The sequence below is a fragment of the Hipposideros armiger genome, unplaced genomic scaffold (assembly GCF_001890085.2).
Source record: "Hipposideros armiger isolate ML-2016 unplaced genomic scaffold, ASM189008v1 scaffold_22, whole genome shotgun sequence".
Lineage (NCBI taxonomy): Eukaryota > Metazoa > Chordata > Mammalia > Chiroptera > Hipposideridae > Hipposideros > Hipposideros armiger.
The window spans coordinates 2,346,664-2,366,615 of record NW_017731372.1 but is presented as its reverse complement, the minus strand read 5'-3'; the positions used below and the strand labels follow the sequence as shown (position 1 = coordinate 2,366,615).

General features: G+C 35.9%; 1 protein-coding gene across 3 annotated transcripts in view; it reads left to right on the top strand.

Moving 5' to 3' along the window:
• TRMT1L (tRNA methyltransferase 1L) overlaps window positions 1-19,952 on the top strand; it is a 34,676-nt gene that overhangs the window by 5,410 nt on the left and 9,314 nt on the right. For all 3 annotated transcript variants that reach the window (XM_019635556.1, XM_019635558.1, XM_019635557.1), the window contains 8 exons: window positions 414-527; window positions 4,285-4,349; window positions 6,098-6,227; window positions 7,587-7,710; window positions 8,187-8,266; window positions 12,256-12,505; window positions 12,936-13,148; window positions 14,467-14,657. In XM_019635556.1, coding sequence (XP_019491101.1) covers window positions 414-527; window positions 4,285-4,349; window positions 6,098-6,227; window positions 7,587-7,710; window positions 8,187-8,266; window positions 12,256-12,505; window positions 12,936-13,148; window positions 14,467-14,657 — 1,167 coding nt within the window. The remainder of the gene's footprint in view (window positions 1-413; window positions 528-4,284; window positions 4,350-6,097; window positions 6,228-7,586; window positions 7,711-8,186; window positions 8,267-12,255; window positions 12,506-12,935; window positions 13,149-14,466; window positions 14,658-19,952) is intronic.

Here is a 19,952-nt window from a genome sequence, read left to right as displayed (position 1 = left end):
CCATGGCAGGTTCGTATGCTCTCTGCCCAGCTCCTGGCCCTCTGTGAGTGTGACAACTGCTGCCTTTTCCCCTTTCCCAAACACAGAGTGACGCTCTTTCTGCCAGGCGTTTTGGCTGGAGGGATAGCATATAGTTGATCACTTCCTCATCCTTTCTGTTCCCAGGGGCAACAAGAATATCAGCTAGCCACAGAGTGGAGTCTTCGGGTAAAAATTAATCGCTGACCATGTGCTAAAACAATTATTATTAACTATCTACTGAGGCAGGAATGACTTCTCCCTGATGTTAAGAAAGACATTATGTAAGAAGGGAGGTTGGGGTTCAGGGGTCCCCTGTTACTTCTTCTGTAGCTGAATCTAGGCATTAATAGCTAGTTTATCCTGTGCTTTATTGGTTCTTTTTTCTTTATCAGGAAACAAACAGGCTTGTCCATTGTGCCCTAAGGAAAAATTCAGAGCTTGTAATAGCCATAAGCTTCGTCGTCACCTTCAAAATTTACACTGGAAAGTCTCAGTTGAATTTGAAGGTTCGTATTTTTGTGCTTGCCTGAAATTGAGGTAAATGAAATTCAAGATATGATACCAATTTGGAATTTCATTGTGACCTAAAATCAAGTATTTTCAGTTTAAAATGATGAGAGATTAGTGCCCCTCTTTTAATGTGTGTGTTAATAAAAAACCATATAGCTCTCTAGGTAATAGCTATATGTGACATAAGTAGTTTAGTTAGGCAAACGTGTATTAACGTGTATCTGTCCTGTACTGCCTACTCTGCTTGGCCTGGGCGTCCACATTACTTACTGAACAATATTTAAATAAGTTATACTTTTTCTTTTGTATTAGAACAACTGCCATTTTGCACATATTTTTGAAGGTATAATAAATGTAGTAACATAAGAAAGTAAAAAAATAATTGGTATGAATATTGGAAAAGAGAAAACAATATCTCTTTTTTCTCTTGATGGCTAAAAAAAACTAGAGTTAGTAAGAGTATTTAGAACAGTGATAGAATATATGATAAATAATCAAAATCATACTCTTCTTTCACTCTAGATAAATGGAAATAGAAAAATATACCAATTATAATAATGACATTGTAAATATTTTGTAAGGTATCAGATGGTCACATGTCTTGTTAGGGAGACCGCTTCATGGATGGGGTCAAGGCTTGATTACTGCACTGTACACCTGAAACTGATGTTGTATAATATTGTATGTCAACTATAATTGAATATATATATGGTCACGGGATGTGGAATATAGTGTGGGAGTGGAGTCAATGGAATTGTACTAGATACGTATGATATGGGGAGGGAGTGGGGTGGTGGATTGGGAGAGGGGGTTGTCACTTTGAGGGGTAAAAAGTATAACTATTGCACTGTGTTGTACACCTGAAACTAATAAAAAAAATGACACCATTTGGGGGAGTAAACAAGAAGAGTCATATAAAGAAATGATTGGGCTGGCCAAGTGGCTCAGTTGGTTAAGAGCTCGCTCAAGAGTGTGAGCTCTGAGCAACAGTGGTTCGATTCCCGGCCCAAGCTGAGCAGCTGCTGAGCTGCCAACAGGTGGCAGGATGGCTCAGCTTTAAAAAAAAATGATTAAAGTTGAAGGACAAAAACCAAGATCTTATCAAATTAAAAGACTTCTTAAAGATAGTAAATGATTATTAGATTCTGAGATAGTGAATTATGTGAATTATTATAGCATTTTTGGAAAGAGATATGGCAACATTTAAAAATTTTAAATACATAACACATATCTATCCACCAGGCACTCCTTCTCCTGGGAGTAAAAGAATCAAAAGACAAGGATAGACATACAGGAATAGTCATTGCAATATGGTACTTAGTGACAAAAACATGGAACTAAAAGAAAAGAAGGACGGTTAAATAAATTATGGTACATACCATGACATACTATGTAGCCATTAAAAAGAGCACATTAGCTCTATGCCAATTTAGTTGGAAAGATTTCCATGGTAAACTAATAAAAACAGTAATATAATAGGGAAGATTTTATAATATTCCATTTGGATTAAAACAAAAAGTACCCCCAATAAAACCCTCAAGTGAATCTTAAATATGTGCATACTTGTATTTGGATATGATTATGTGAGCATAGATATTGTTAAATGTAGTTATTTGGAGTTTCAACCAAACTGGATGAAATAGCCAATATGAGACACCCAAGGAAGAAACCAGAGCTACCGTATTTTCTTAGTAGTACTGATAAAACATTATCACTAGTTACTTCAGAAAAAGGAAATTAGAGTAACTCAGAAGTCATCCTGAACAAGACCAGCTCGCTCAACCGAACGCCCCTGGCTCCTCAGCCAGGAGCTCACGGAAAGGAAAGGGTACCTGAGAGGATTGGGTGGGAGATGAGAAATAAAGAGAATAGAGACAAAAGCTGGGAGCAGGAGGGCCTCAGCCTGCTGGGGACAGACTAAGACCTCGTTTATTGGAAAGGCTCTGGTTATATAGGCAGTAAGTTCTTCTTTGTGTAGGGGAATTCAGCAGGGGGCTTTGGCAGGGGGCTTTGGGCGTAGGCATACAGAAACCAGGAACTAGGGCTGGGGAAATGAGTCCATAGTGAAACTAAATAAGCCTTGAGGTGGGCTCTGCAGTTGGCTTGCTGTGGGAATGGATACTTTTGGGAGTGTCTGCGCCTTGCTTATGCAGTTACTAAGCAGACTCTTATCCAGCTGCTCCCTTAGGCATAGGGTCCTGCATAGAGGCATGTAGCAGTTTGCCACAGCCTCAGTATCCCCAGCTGTCCTCACTTGGCTCCCAACATCATCCAGCCTTTTATGTTTAATTTTATGTAAGAATGTCTATTTAACCGTATTGACTTCTTATGAAAAAAGAAAGATCTCATCTTAATTAAAATGGTCTCTTTTGTAGTCTTTATTTAAGCCATTGTTTAACCTTTAGGTTTGGTCTCCTTCCTCCAAGTTATTCTCTTAAGTGATTCATGGTATCTCTTTCCTTTCTCATGTACGTTAGGTTGGTGAATCTTTTCACATGGTGAGGATCTGGTGGATGGTCAATAGCATAGTTTTTTAGTGAGAAGACTTCAAAGGGTAGTTGGCAAATATGTTGCAAAGAGAAGCAACAATATCTGCTGAAGTAATACAAGTGAGATGTGAGGCAGAAAAGCCAAGAATGCTTGGGTTTGAGACTTGAGCAACTAAAAAAATAGAGTTGTCCTTAACTGAGCTGAAGCAGACTACATTAGGACCAGGTATGAGGAAGAAGGCCATGACCTTAGATTTAGGCATGGAAAGGTTCAGATGCATCTAGTGGAGTTATCAAGTAGCCTGTAGGTTGTATGAATCTGGAGCTTGGGGGAAAAGTTTGGGCTACACATGTACATTTGGGAGTTGTCAGAATTTAGATGGCATTTAAAGCCCTAAGACTGGATGGGATAACCATAAGGGAAAAAAAAGTCGTCCCAGGTCTGGTCCTGGGACACTTCAGCCTATACAACTAAGAGAAATGATTGACTATAAGGTATGAAAAGAAAGGAGTTGGAGATAACTTACAGTTTTTGAGTTAGGAGCAACTGGAAGGCATCACCATTCATTTAAAAAAAAAGTGAAAAAGAGACCTGGTTCAAGAGCAAATGATAAATTTATTCCTTAACAAGTAGATTTTGAAATGCTGATCCAGTAACCAGTCATAAATCCTCAATAGGCAATTGGGAAGAGCCATCTGGCCCTCAGGACCGAGTTAGTAACTAGAGTTATAATTTGGGATTCCTTCCCACAGGGGAGATAGTGGCAATCATGAAACGCATTAATGTTACCAAGAGCGTGAGAAAAAACTCATGGAGCGCATCAAGTCCATGGAAAACTGACATTTCAGAGTGTGAGAAAGGGAAGAGGATCTATAGAGGAGGTTAGGAAGGGTGGGAAGAGAACTAAGGTAGTGCCATGTCATAAACGAAGAGGCTGTGTAGAGGCAAATGCAGCGGAAGGCAAAGCTGAAGAAAAAGTCAGGATGGCAGAGAACAGATGATCAAATTGAGTTCCAAAGAAGCTAAGTAGCTAATCCAAGATAATACAGATAAGTCTTTTGGCAAAACCAGAATTCAAACCCGGGTCTCCTATATTTGTTTTATACTATTGATATATATAACACTAAGGCAGTCTCATTCAAATAAATTAATTATGACATTACAAATATAAGAATAATCCTAGTTAATTCTTATAAAATAAAATTTGCTAATAATTTTTAATGATAATTGAATATTTAATGAACCAGCCATTCTTCTTTCTAGGTTACAGGATGTGCATCTGTCACTTACCTTGTCGACCAGTAAAACCAAACATTATTGGAGAACAGGTATTCAGATGTTAGATGTATTTTTAAATTTAGCCCTCTGTAAAGAAAATGCTTTAAGACTAAAATGTGCATATTCAGCAATAAGGTTTACTTTAAGGTTTTCTATCTGAGTGTTTTCAGATTATCATAGTAGGAAAAAAGAGTTCCTGTATTGAATTTTCCACTTTATACTTTTTAATTTCAGTCACATAAATTGCTGTCTTGTATTCAAAAGGAAAATTAACTTATTTACTAATTTTAGAATGGAAATTCTAAATAGAAAGCAATTTTTTTTTCTTTTAAGATAAATTTTGATCTTGAGATAAGAGCCTTCAATTTCTGTGATTTAGTAAATGCTTAGCATGTGTCGATTCATACTTATCTTTTCTAGGCTCTTTTAATTTGTCAAAGGACAGACTCAAACTTTCTGAAATCTTTGATAACTTTTTAAAAAGTACATTTGTTCATTTTTAGGATAAATTTGATTTTTTGGGAATACAAATTATAAAATACTTTTAGTAACACTATTTGAATGCATATTAGTTTAATGAGTCCTCATTAAATTTTTTTTTTTTTGGTTACTAAAAAAGAGTAAAGTGCTGGGGGCAAAAAACCAAACATTTCTTAAACAATCGTCAGGGCAATGCTTGGTCTATCTACCCTATCAAAAGTATTTTGAATATGATAACCTCAGTACCATAAGGAACCCTGTGCAATGTTCTGGTTATTCTCTACAGTTACTTATATATATCTGTATGATCCCAAGTAAGTAGGAGGTAGAAGCACTAGGAGTAAAAAGCATCAAAAATAGGAAAGAGCCATTGGAGGTAGTGTTGTGGTTCTCAGCTAAATGAAAAATTGTAAAGTGAGAATTTTTTATTTGAAAAAATAGACTTTTCGTTATATCTCTAGCATTCAGTGGTGTGCTGGAACAAGCTCAGATTTCCAGAAATCTTGAAGGCTAGTTGCTAAACATGGCCATCATTAAAAATTAAATTATATAAATTTAAAAGTGAATATATTAAAAGGTAATGAGGGCCGGCCGAGTGGCTCATTTGGTTAAGAGCTCACTCAAGAGTTTGAGCTCTGAGCAACAGCAGTTTGAGTCCCGGCCCAAGCTGAGCAGCCGCTGAGCTGCCAACAGGTGGCGGGATGGCTCAGCTAAAAAAAAAAAAAAGGTAATAAATACTCAAAATTCACTACTTCCTAATTATTTTACTACCTTTTGCTATTATCTGTGCTCTTACAGTTATGTATATGTACCTATGCTCTCTTGTATGATATTACATATCTTTTCCCAGATTCATGTTCAGTGATGTCACATTGGTAGCTTGAAATCTGTCACAGTTGTAGCTTGAAATTATAGAGTATTTCTTTTTGAAATATATGCTACAGAATTCTAGCTGCAGACACTACCAATCATGACTTTGTTTTCTTGGAGAGCCAAGTTAAACAACTACCAGCACACCGCTGCTAATATTATACCATTTGTAAGTGCTACTTATAGAAAATAGGACAGCTATTCACTGATTAGAATGAATGGAAAAATCTAAGAAATTAAAGTTGTAGCCTATTGTAAAGTAAGATTAAAAAGCATAAGTAAATATAGATAAGGAAGTAAAGATCCCTTCCAAGTCACATAACAAAATGAAAACTATCTTCTTAAACCAGACACACTAACATACTTAAATTTTCAACCTTAAATAAACTCCTATTTTGTTGTCTTAGTCACTTACTTACGTATTTAAATCAAATACTCTGTTTGATAGATATCCAGTAAAATGGGCGCCCATTATCATTGTATCATTTGTTCAGCAACAATCACCAGAAGGACTGATATGCTAGGACATGTTAGGCGCCATGTGAACAAAGGAGAGACTAAATCAAGGTATATTGCTGGTAAGTTGAGCAATCTTTATTAATACGTTAATAAGAAAATCCTTAAACATGCATCAGAGAGATAAATGATAGTGACTTAACCAAATTACGTAGTTAACAACTAATCCATTACTTCAGGTTTCATTTCTTTCTATGAGGCTCCCAACAACACACAACAGCCCTCAAGTAACATATTTAATAAATGGGCAGGAAAAAAGCAATTGATGCTCAAGTAGATGTAGGTATCTTAATGAAAGATTATATTTAGGGTTGTATCACTAATGATGGCTCCTGCACCAATAACTGTGTTCTATTTATTGTTGAAAAACACTAGATAAAGGAGGTAAAGTGACATAAAGACCACTTATTTCCCTGAGTGATAGATACCAAGTTATTAATAATTTGTTATTACTGAGGCAGCCCTTCGCAAGAACTATGCCCTCATGCCGTAAGACATCCATTGTAGGTCATGAATTTCTTTCCTATACATCTAGAATGGTCCTATGTACCTTTCTTTTAAGAATTAAAAAATATATATCACTGAAATAATTTTCTATAGAGCCTGGTTTTCTCACAGCATCTGATTTGAGAAAGGCTGAGCTTGTGAGATATGTGATATGCCATCCTGGTGGCTATAGAAGAATATATAACACAACACTAGGAAAGGTTACTATTATTTGGCATTGTAAAAAGAGAAATATGCCAGTTAGTTAACATCCTGATTGTAATACAATCAAGAAATCCAAACATAATCTCAGTTACGTTTACTCACGTATTATGTATGTTTCCATTCTTAAATATCTAAAACATATACACACAAATACATCAGTATTTTATTTGGGTTTATCTCTAAATTATTTATAGCCATTTGACTGTAATTTGTGATTTAAAATCATAATTATGATAACGTCTTCTGAAATCTAGCATGTTCAAAAAATACAATGATTCTTAGTCATCCATGATAGCTAATGAAATGTAACCATACAGAGATACTAATTTTCTAACAATTACACCACAATAACATATATTTAGCAGCCAACCTCTGCAAACATAATGTCATGTTTGATAAGTAATAAAGGTACTTCAGGATTTTATGCTATATTAGGTTGATTGTTTAAAACTAAGTATCATATATCTATGTATTGATGTGCTAGGCAATTAAAGTTAATAAAGTTTAATTCACTACTTAACTGAGTTCTGCTCTTTTCCAGAGATATTATGGAGTACATCAATTTTGGGTTTTTGTTTTTTTTTACATCTACCAAACTGGTTACCATTAATATAAATTATTATAATGAAAGGTCTTTTTTTAATGTATATTGTTTTAGATACTTAGAATTATTTGGTATTTTACTGGAAATCTTTTTTTTTTTATCTTAGCTTCTGCTGCTAAACCACCTAATGAAATTTTGAAAGAGGCAGACACAGATGTACAAGTTTGTCCCAACTATTTTGTCCCTCAGAAAACAGATTCCTATTTTAATCCCAAAATGAAACTCAATCGGTAAGACAAATTGAGAAAAGGATTATGGGATGTTTCAAATCATTACAAATGTACTCTCTCTTAATGTTCTAATGTATTGAAATTTAAAACTAGGTACAGAATGAAAATCACCTATTTTAGCATTTTCTCAGAATGATTGTTTTCTCTTTTTTCTACCAAACCAATTTCTTTCTCAGAGAGTAAAGTAGGCCTAACTTGATGTAATTAATGAACAGTGCTTTTGGAAGCAAGTTTTATTTATAAAATCAGTATTCATAGTGCATGCTTGTTAACAGAACCCAATCAGATTCATAGTTTAATTTCACAAATTTTGGTTCTGATACTACAAAGTAGGGAATATGTTATTAGGCTTCCTTTTAAAATACTTTGTACAGTAAATAGGAACCTCAGTTCTTACTATTCTTAAATAAAATAAAATCTATAAAGATGAAGCCATGATAAGTAAAATTATTTCAGATTATTATATTTTCTTCTAGGCAGCTAATATTCTGTACATTGGCTGCTTTGACTGAGGAACGAAAACCTTTGGAATGTCTAGATGCCTTTGGAGCCACTGGTAAGTTATGAAGCTTTTTTGGAATCCAACTTTATTTCTCAGATTTGTACAGTAACTTTTCTTAGAAAATGTATATAAATATCATGTAGTAGAATATTTTAATCTAAAAAAATTAAAGATCCAAGGTAAATTCTTTAATTGTGGAAAATTTTCTAATACTTTTAAAAGTAGAGAGGATGATAAATGAATCCCTTTGTATCCATCACTCACTTCAAAAATTATCAACTCAGGCACAGTCTTGTACCTCTCCCCATGCCCTTTCCTCATACCTCATGCCCTCATCGCCATCCCCATTATTGTGAAACAATTCACAGATAGGTCATTTCATCTGTAAATATTTCAGTCAGATCTCTAAAAGATAAGGACTTTTTATAAATAAAATCATGATACATCATGACACCTAAAAAATTAATAATTCTTTAAGATCATCAAATGTTTAGATATGATTATCTCCTAGTTTTTTAAAAAAATGAAATCAGAATCTAGATAAAGACTATTTCAATTGTTTATATGTCTTCTAAGCCTCTTTTCAATCTATATTCCTTTCTGTCGTGTATGTGTGTGTGTGATAATTATCTGAGTGTGCATCCTTGTCTTGTTCCTGATCTTAGAGGAAAAGCACCATTTAGTATGCTGTTAGTTGTCAGATTGTCATGTATGGCCTTTATTATGTTGAGATACATTCCCTCTTTACTTACTTTGTTGAGAGTTTTGTCGTAAGTGGATGTTGAATTTTATCAAATGCTTTTCTGCATCTATTAAGATGATCATACCATTTTTATCCTTTATTCTGTTAATGTGGTGTATAGCATTTACTGATTTTTGGATGTTGAACCAGCCTTGCATCCCTGGAATAAATCCTACTTGATCATGGTGTATAATTCTTTTAATGTATTATTGAATTCTCAACAACATTTTGTTGACAATTTTTGCATCATGTTCATCAGGAATATTGGCCTGTAACTTTCTTTCTTGTGTCATCCGTGTCTAGTTTTGCTATCAGAGTAATGCTGGCCTCATAAAATGAATTTGGAAGAGTTCTCTCCGCTCCTGTTTTTTGGAAGAATTTGAGAAAGACTTGTAGTAATTCTTCTTTGCATATGTGTTTGAATTCACCAGTAAAGCTGTCTGGTCCTGTACTTTTACTTGATGGGAGGCTTTTTTTTTTCTTTTGAAAGGTTTTTTTATTGGGGAATTGGGGGAAGGGAACAGACAAGTTGCTGTCCTTTTGTTCTTCAGTCTAGTGTGGAGGACGTTGCTTCACTGGCCCATGTTGGTATTATCATTGTGCTCTTCCTGGGAGAGGCAGTCGCTTGCTGGCCATTGGATGGCCGCTCATGGCGGCTCATGAAATCTAACGCCCACTGCAGCCTATGCTGTCGCCAGCAACTCTCGGTATCCCAGCTCCTGGTTGAGCTGTTGTTCACCATCTTAGCTGTAAAGTGTGCAGTGTCACTGGCCCTCGTGTGGGATCCGAACTGGGGTCCTGCTGCTCCAAACTGGCGTCCCAAGCCAACTCCTAACCAATGTGGCACTCAGCCAGCCCTTGATGGGAGGCTTTTGATTCAACCTTCTTACTAGTTAATAGATCTGTTCAGAGTGTCTGTTTTATCATAATTCAGTCTTGGTAGGTTGCATGTTTCTAGGAATTTATCCATTTCTTCTTGCTTGTCCAACTTGTTGGCATATAATTGTTCCTAGTAGTCTCTTATGAACCTTTGTATTTTTTTTGGTATGAGTTATAACTTCCCCTCTTTCATTTCTGATTTTATTTGGGCACTCTTTCTTTTTTCTTGGTGAGTCTAGCTAGAGGTTTGTCAGTTTTGTTTATCTTTTCAAAGAACCAGCTCCCAGTTTCATGGACCTTTTCTATGGTCCTTTTAGTCTATATTTGACTTATTTCTGCTCCAATCTGTATTTCCTTTCTACTGCTAACTTTGGGCTTCGTTTGTTCTGCTTTTTCTAGTTCCTTGAGGCATATGCAAAGATAGGTTGATACTTTTCTTGTTTCTTTTTTATTGGGGTGTTGGGGGGAAGGGAACAGTGCTGGGGAATTGGGGAAAGGAGAACAGACAAGTTGCTGTCGTTTTGTTCTTCAGTCTAGCTGTGGAGGACGTTGCTTCACTGGCCCAAGTTGGCACCATCATTGCACTCTTTCCCGGGCAGGGCAGATCAGTCACCGGCTTCTGGACGGCCGCTCATGGCGACTGCTGGCCGCTCACGCTGGCTGCCGGCTACACATGGTAGCTTAGGGCAGCCCACTGCAGCAGGGGACTGCAGCCTACGCCGTCACCAGCGACCCACAGCAGCCCAGCTCCAGGTTGAGCTGTTGTTCAGCATCTTAGCTGTAGAGGGCAGTGTCACTGGCCCTCATATGTGGGATCCGAACCGGGGCCCGCTGGCATCCCAAGCCAGTTCTTAACCAACGCGCCACTCGGCCAGCCCCTCAAGATACTTTTTGATTCCTTTTTTGATTTCTTCTTTGACTCGTTGGTTTTTCAGTAGCATGTTTAATCTCCACATATTTGTGAATTTTCCAATTTTCTTCATGTAATTAATTTCTAGTTTTATCTCATTGTGATTACAAAAGATGCTTGATATGATTTCAGTCCTCTTAAATTTATTAAGACTTGTTTTGTGCCCTAACCTATGATCTATGTTGGGAAAATGTTCCATGTGCACTTCAGAAGAATGTGTATTCTGCTGCTTTTGTGTGGAATGTTCTGTAAATACCTATTAAGTACATCTAACGTGTCATTTAAGACTCATGTTTCCCTATTGATTTTGTCTTTGGATGATCTCTCAATTGATGTAGGTGGGGTATTAAAGTTTCTTTCCATTATTATAATGCTATTTTTCCCTTTAGATCTAGTAATGCTTGCTTTATATATTTAGGTGCTCCTATGTTGTATTCATGAATATTTACAGATGTTTTATCTTCTTGTTGGATTGACCCCGTCATCATTATGCAATGCCCACTCTTTGTCTCTTATTACAGCCTTTGTTTTAAAGTCTATTTTGTCTGATGCAAGTATAGCTACTCCATCTTTCTTTTGGTTTCCATTTGCATGGAATATCTTTTCTCATCCCTTCACTTTCAGTCTGTGCTTGTCCTTACATCTAAAGTTAGTCTGTTGTATGGAACATTTGGATGGGTCTTGTGTTTTGGGGTGGTTTTTTTTTGTTTCGTTTTTTGTTTTTATTCATTCAACCACTCAATGTCTTTTGAATGGAGAATTTAATCCATTTACCTTTAAAGTAATTGTTGATAGGCATGTGCTTATTGCCATTTTTTAAAACTGTTTTTGTAGTTGCTCTTTGTTCCTTCATATCTTACTCTCTTTAGGGTTTGATGACTTTCTTTAATGGCATGCTTATGTTCCTTTTTCTTTATCTTTTGTATATTAACAGTAGATATTTTGCTTTGTGGTTACCATGAAGCTTATGTATATCAACTTATATCTATAACAATCTATTTTAAGTTGATAGCAACTTAAGTTTGATCCCATTATAAAGCTTAACATCATTACTGAACTCCCATCCCCACTTTTTGTTTCTGATGTCATATTTTACATCTTTTTATCTTTTATAACCCTTAACTATAGTTATCATAGTTATTTTTACTACTTTTGTCTTTCAACCGCCATATTAGCTTTATAAGTGATTAATCCACAATCTTTACTATATAATTATCTTTCCAGTGGGATTTAATCTTATCTTTCATGTGTGTTCTTGTTGCTAATTAGAAATTTTATTTAAACAGGGATCATAGACAAGTCTAATAAGAAGTACTAGTGAAAATCTATAAGACATTTTTTGTGGTAACCTTCAGAGGCTCTGTAGTGAGAAAGTAGAAAAAGAATTATGAAAATATTAAGATTTTGAAATAATTTATTTTTGTTATTTATAAAATTATATTCTATGTTATACTATTTTTACTTTTTTAATTATTACAATTAAAAACTTATTTTCTTCCCATTTCTCCTAAGGGATAATGGGATTACAATGGGCAAAACATCTCGGAAATGCAGTCAAGGTTACAATTAATGACTTGAATGAAAATTCTGTGACATTGATTCAGGAAAACTGCCATTTAAACAAATTGAAAGTGGTGGTGGACAGTAAGGAAAAGGAAGAGAGTGATGATATCCTTGAAGAAGGAGAGGAAAACCTTGGTAATATTAAGGTGACCAAAATGGATGCCAATGTGCTGATGCATTTGAGATCTTTTGATTTCATGTAAGTGAAAAACATTTGCTGTGTCACTTTCTAAACGGACTTGGATTTTTTCTGGGGGGAGTGCATTAAAAATTTAGAGTTTGCTGTAGTTGTTTATTTCAGTTAATTGTTGCTGTTTATTTCAGTTGATAGTTTTTTTGTTTGTTTTTGTTTTTGTTTTTAGCATTGGCCTAAGGAATGCAATAAGAACATTTTCCAGCATTTGAAATAAATGCCTGAGCATGACCATTTTCATCTAAGCCTCACCCATTTTTACATGTCTAACATATCATATGATCATTTTATTATTTACTTTAAAAACAGAATTATGTATTTAAAATAGATATGGAAAGTACTTTCGAACCCATGGAATTTGATAAAAAGTAATGACAATTGTCTCATTTTGGTTACTAGTATGATTTTAAATATGTCTAATTCTTTCTGATTTTAGACACTTAGACCCCTTTGGAACGTCAGTGAATTATCTAGATTCTGCATTCAGAAATATAAGAAACCTTGGCATAGTATCAGTGACTTCTACAGATATCAGTTCATTATATGCCAAGACACAACATGTTGCCCGGCGTCACTATGGATGTAACATTGTCCGAACTGAATATTACAAGGAACTAGCAGCCAGGATTGTTGTCGCTGCAGTGGCAAGGTACCAAATTGCCAACAGTGTACTTAGTATGCTTGTGTATATGGTAAAAATAGGTACAAGAAGTGCTTATCTCATTTTTCAACATAGGTACAAAATAAAAATTCTGTATTCGATATCTATAATCTTGATTTGTTTGGGAATCTTATGTTGTATCTTTTAGAATTTGATTTAAAAGCCTGTACCTAAAATAGTCCGTTCATTCTCCAATTAAAAATGTTACAAAAATAATTAAAGTAGTAAGAAAGAAAAGATAAAAAATGTAAGTAAATTTCAAATCAGTTATTTCAACAATGTAGGGTAGATAGGGCAAAGATTGTTTTTATATTTTGAAACAATCATTGTTTTATGTCTATTTCATCTATTCTTTATGTAAATAAATCATAAAATGATGGCTTATTAACTTGATTCTGCGAAACGATCTTACCTACAAAAAAAGTTCTCTTTCTCATCAGGATTTGTAAACAGTTGGAGAAAGTAAGACTTTTTTTGAGTACCCATTTTATTCAGAATATTATGCTAGTAAAGTAATAGAATAATACAATATAAATGGACATTGAGAGTATAGATAATGATCAGCCAGCTCACTCACTAGCCTCAACGCTAGTTTAACAGCATTTAGATTGAAATTCCTACCTCAGCATAAATACAGATTATTAGACTTCATAGATTAACATAACCTTAAGGGTTATTCCTAGTTAATTGAATACTCTGATGTTCAGTTTATACATGCCAAGGACCTACTGTACATACTTAAAATGTTTACAAAATAACACCAGCATAATCAAATTAGTACATATGAGCTAAGTTTAGTGTGTAACTGCAGAGGTAAATCTATGTACATAAAGGGTGCATCAGGTAGAATTTAATCCAAGTCTGTAAAATTAATAGTGTCAGGGACTTGGACTATTCATTTCACTGAATAGTCAGCAGAAAGTATACTAACTTGCATGTAGTCCATACTCAATAAACATATATTGTTTGGAAGAAGGTTTTATAGGAAAAATATATAAAAAGGAAGAAAAGTGGTGGTCATGACAAGAAAGAAAGTGACACTGAAAACCAGAGAATATAGTCCTATTGGGAGGATATCCTAAGGGAAAATGTCTAGTAACTGAAGACCCTGCCAAGCATCCTTTATTTCCTGTGTTTCAATTTGTATAAAAGTTATAGTAATGATCTTGTAAAAACACTGCTGCTAAGAATTGAATTTTCCTTGTTTTCTCTTAAACCACCCATCGTTTTCACTGTCAATATAATGCCAAATAAAGGATAATGATAAACCCCCAAAATAACTAAAAAATGTTATTTTGTTTTCTAGAGCTGCAGCTCGATGTAACAAAGGCATAGAGGTCCTGTTTGCAGTGGCTCTGGAACATTTTGTCCTGGTTGTTGTGCGAGTTTTGAGGGGACCTACTTCTGCAGATGAAACAGCCAAGAAGATTCAGTATCTGATCCATTGTCAGTGGTGTGAAGAGAGAATTTTTCAGAAGGACGGTAACATGGTAGAAGGTAGATTCAAGTTTCTTTTGACTGTACATTGTGTTTCATTTATGTATAAGCCTCCAATGAATAAGCCTTTATCACACCCCTAATTATACATATTGTCCTTTGATTTTAAAGATTACAGTGCTAACATTATTTCCTATACTGGATTTCCTTTCATCAACAGACAAGACATTCGTGTGAGTTTATGAAAGTTATTTACTCATGCTATACAATATACACTCTTTAGCCCTGCCCCCCTCTATTGAAACATGTAGAAATAACTTAGCTTCCACTGTCACTAATTTTAGGAACATAAGTCAGATTACCTCTTCCTCTAGGCTCTCTCAAATCATTAATTTTATAAAAATAATTTTCATGTTCCTGGCTGAATACAAAAGCCATCAGTTATAAAATTCATTAAACATTTACTGAGCCTCTACTATCTGCCAGGCCTGGGGATCAAGGAAAAAGATGTGGCTTATACCCTCATAAGCTGTTTCTATTTTGCTTTTCTAGTATATAGAAACAGTTACCCATTGTTTTCTGTTATGTTCTTGGCATTTTTAAATATTAATCTTTAAGAACTCTTTATATATTAGACTTTAACCCTTGTGATATGAGTTGCAAATATTCTCATTTGTCACTTGTGTTTGCAAATCGGTTTTTTAACCTTTGATGCAGAAGTTTTGCATTGTCGCTGTTGTAAAATTAATCAAACTTCGATTATGTACAGTGAGTCCCCGACTTACAAACATTCGAGCTGTGAACTTTCACAGATACGAACAGACCTCGCATTACGAACATTCGTAGATGCGAACAAATCGCGGAAGTAGCTCACGTGTCTGCCGGACATTGTCACAGTTGTGCTGCTGTGTGCTTAGTGTACAGTAGTTCAGTGCTCAATCAGAGCCCAGGATGTCCGGAAGCAGGAGGAAAAGCAGTGGTGATGTGGAGGGGACTGCTAGGAGCGCAAAGACTCACTTTGTCGGACTTAGGAACGAACCGACTTACGAACGAACGTTCTCCTGGAACGGAACTCGTTCGTAAGTTGGGGACTTACTGTATTCTGGATTTTATCTATAGTTAGAAAGATCTTTCCTATTCCTAAGTTATTTAAGGTAGGTTACATTTTTTTTTTTTAAAGATTTTTATTGGGGAATTGGGGGGGTGGGAACAGTGCTGGGGAATTGGGAGAAGGGGAACAGACAAGTTGCTGTCATTTTTGTTCTTCAATCTAGTTGTGGAGGATGTTGCTTCACTGGCCCAAGTTGGCACCGTCATTGCGCTCTTCCCTGGTAAGGCAGATCTGTCGCCGGCTTCTGGACGGCCGCTCACTGCGGCTGCTGGCCGCTCACGCTGGCTGCTGGCTACACACGGTAGCCCATGGCAACCCACTGCCACAGGGGCTGCAGCCTACGCCGTCGCCGGCGACTCATGGCAACCCAGCTCCAGGTTGAGCTGTTGTTCAGCATCTTAGCTGTGGAGGGCAGTGTCACTGGCCCTCATATGTGGGATCCGAACCGGGGCCCTCTGGCATCCCAAGCGAGTTCTTAACCATCGCGCCACTCGGCCGGCCCTAAGGTAGGTTACATTTTATTGAATAGTTCACCTCCGCTGATTTGAGAATACCATTTCTTTTTTTTTCTTTTTTTCCTTTTATTGTTAGTTTCAGGTGTACACCATCTCTTCCTTATACTAAAGTCCCACATGTATTTTAGTTTCTTTCTGGATATTCTATTCTTCTCCAGTGGCTGGATGTCTATTTACACAACCTCACTGATCTGACTACAGAAGATTTTTAGTGTTGTTTAATATCTGTTAAGGCAGCCCTTCCTCAAAGCTCAATTTTCAGAGTGTTCCTGATACTGGGTCTTTTTTTCTTAATGAAAAAGTAAATAAAAAGACCAGTTGGTAGTTTATTTTGATCACATTAAATGGAGGAGGATGATACTGTTGTGGCTTTGAAGCTTCCTAAGAACCTAGTATGCTTTTTATTTGTACAAGTACTTTCGCTACAGTGTTAATTGATAGTGGGAATGGTGAGTAGCCTGCCATGTTCCTTATTTAGTTCCCTCTGACGCTTTTTGATTCAAGCATGAATCTGAGATACCTGTCATTTATCATGTTAAGAAAGTAGCCTTCAGTTCCAATTTTAGTGTATTTTATTAAGATGTTGAATTTTATCATGTTTTTTCAGCATATGTAAAGATGGTTATATGGTATTTCTCCTTAGATCTATTATTTTGATTAATTATAATAAAATTTCCCAATATTGAACCATTCTGAATTTCCAGAATAAACTATTTTGTCAGGAAGTATTCTCTTAATATGGATTCTATTTGCTAATGTTTTTAAGGATTTTTGTTTCAGTATTCATAAGTGAGATGGCGTATGGTTTTCCTTTTTTAGCATGATTTTGGTTGGGTTTTGGAATCAGTTTAAACTCCCTTCAAAAAGAATTTGGAATTTTTTACCTTTTTTTTCAATGTTTGGGAACAGTTTAACTAGTATCAGAATTATTGGTTCATTAAAGGTTTAGCAGTATTCACTTAGCTTTTCTAATTTATTTAGAGTTGAGCCAAGTCTAATGATTCCTTTTAATTTCCATGGTTTCTGTGGTTATAGTCTCATTGTTTAAATTTTTAATATTCTTTTGCCTTTTTTCTTGACTCATTTGATACTGGTTTATTTTTTTTGCTATTATTGTTTATTATCTTTCTTAGTTTACCTTTGAAGTAGTGAATATATATGTACTATATGTTTCTGTAATTTAGATTTATCTGTTTTAAGTAATATACTTTGGTTTGTGGTATCATAAATGAGGTAATCAGCCTTCCGTTTTCCATTTTCCCTAACTAATCTATGATCAGTAAACCATTTCTGTTATTAGAATATGTAACATTTATATTCTATTTTGCCACTATAACCTGTACACTAAATATATTCAGTGCTCATCATTAGTCTTTTTGCCATAATTTCTCTAATCATCTCTAGGTGGCTAAATTTAACTTGAAGAGTTTAGTCAAGAGGGTCCATGGGGAAAATACTCCTTGACTTCATGCATGTTTAGAGCTCACTGTTCATAGCCTTTATACTGAAGGAGTTTACAGAGTTTCTTTGAGGACCTTGTAGAAGTTCTACTGTCTTCTGTTACTGAATATTATTGTAAATTTTCCTTCTTTCATGTGACATGATCATTTTGTTTGGCTGCCCAAAGGAATATTTATTTTTGAAATCCAGTAACTTTATATGTACGTTCTTTTAGGATCAGTGTTTCTAGATCATGGTGTACCTTTCATCATGTAGTTTCAAATATTTTATTTCAAGAAAGTTTTCCTAAATGTGTATTTAATTCTGAGATTTGTCTTACCTTTGTGATATTATGCCCGTGCTAGACCTTCTCAGCCTGTCTTCTTTAACTATTATTTTATCTCTAAAAATGTCCATGTAGATTTCTCATTGCTATATTTTCTTCTTGTATTGGTCCTTTTATCATTATGAAATGTCCATCTTTATCTCTGTGATATTTCTTGTCTGAAAGTCGATATTATCTGATATTAATATAAACACTACTCTTGTGGTTACTATTTGCATAATATATTTTTCTCATCTTTTTACTTTCAATCTGAGTGTCTTATTGGATCTTGATTTTTTATCCACTCTGATCATTTTTGCTTTTGATGAGTGTTTAGACCATCATATTTAATGTAGTTATTAAAATGGTTGGCTTTATGTCAGCTTTTTTATACGTTTCATGTATTTCATGTCTTTGTTCCTCTGTTCCTTTGTTGCCCTCTTTAGTGCTAAACCTATTTATAGTATGTCATCTTAATTAATTTCACTGTTGATATTTTAGCTGTATATTTTCTTAATGGTTTCCTAGGGATTACAATATATACCTTTAACATCTCGATCTATCAGGTTAATATTGAGGTAAGACTGGCAAAATCTAGCAAGTTTGCTCTAATATAATTTTATTTTCCTCTTCCCTCCTGTGCTAATTTTGTCTTGCATTAATTACATTTATATAGACCTAACCAAAAGTACCGTAGATTCATTTTTAAGTACATAATTTTATGATTTTTCAAATGAATTAAGACAAAAAAATAGAAAATACACACACACAACACACACACACACACACAGACCATCTTTTATAGTTACCCACATAATGCCTTTTATTTTGTTCTCTGTCATGGTAGCTCTCAAATATCTTTGGTTGTCCACACTGAAAATTGTTTGGAAACATTTGGAGCAGGGCTTATAAACTGATGGATTTTATTGTAATCAGATGACATGAGTCCACCTTTTCACTAGGAGACCCCCTGCCCTCACCATACCAATAAATATAAAAGTCTTTTCTCTTGGATTGCTAAGTTTTTCTAGAGAGGAATCTTCCATTCTTCTGTCAGCTTTCCAGGAGCTGCATTGGGGAAGGAGACTGGAAGATCTTACATTTATGCATTCTTTTACTTAATCCCTCTCTTTTTATACATCTCCCCACCCTCAGCTGTGACTAATACCCCTTGTTCCAGATCCTCAGTGGTTCAGCCTCAGCCAAGATTAACTTCATCTTTTGGGATGGGGAAGACACAGAAACCTGCCTGGGTATTAGAGAAGAAGACCCAGGAGTCTTAATTGGACCCCTTAATTTAAAAAAATTTTTTTTTTAGCTGAGCCATCCTGCTAACTGTTGGCAGCTCAGCGGCAGCAGAATCGAACCAGCGACCTTGTTGCTCAGAGCTCGCACTCTTTTTTTTTTAATTTGGGAAATTGGGGGGATGGGAACAGTGCTGGGGAATTGGGGGAGGGGAACAGACAAGTTGCTGTCGTTTTGTTCTTCAGTCTAGTTGTGGAGGACGTTGCTTCACTGGCCCAAGTTGGCACCATCATTGCGCTCTTCCCGGGCGAGGCAGATCAGTCGCCGGCTTCTGGACGGCCGCTCACTGCGGCTGCTGGCCGCTCACGCTGGCTGCTGGCTACACACGGTAGCCCATGGCAACCCACTGCCACAGGGGCTGCAGCCTACGCCGTCGCCGGCGACTCACAGCAGCCCAGCTCCAGGTTGAGCTGTTGTTCAGCATCTTAGCTGTGGAGGGCAGTGTCACTGGCCCTCATATGTGGGATCCGAACCGGGGCCCTCTGGTGTCCCAAGCCAGTTCTTAACCATCACGCCACTCGGCCGGCCCAGAGCTCGCACTCTTGAGCAAGCTCTTAACCAACTGAGTCACTCAGCCTGCCCTGGACCCCTTAATTTTTAACAAGGCCTCTTTTTTGCAGTACCACCCTACACCTATCATCAGAGACAATCAGTACCTT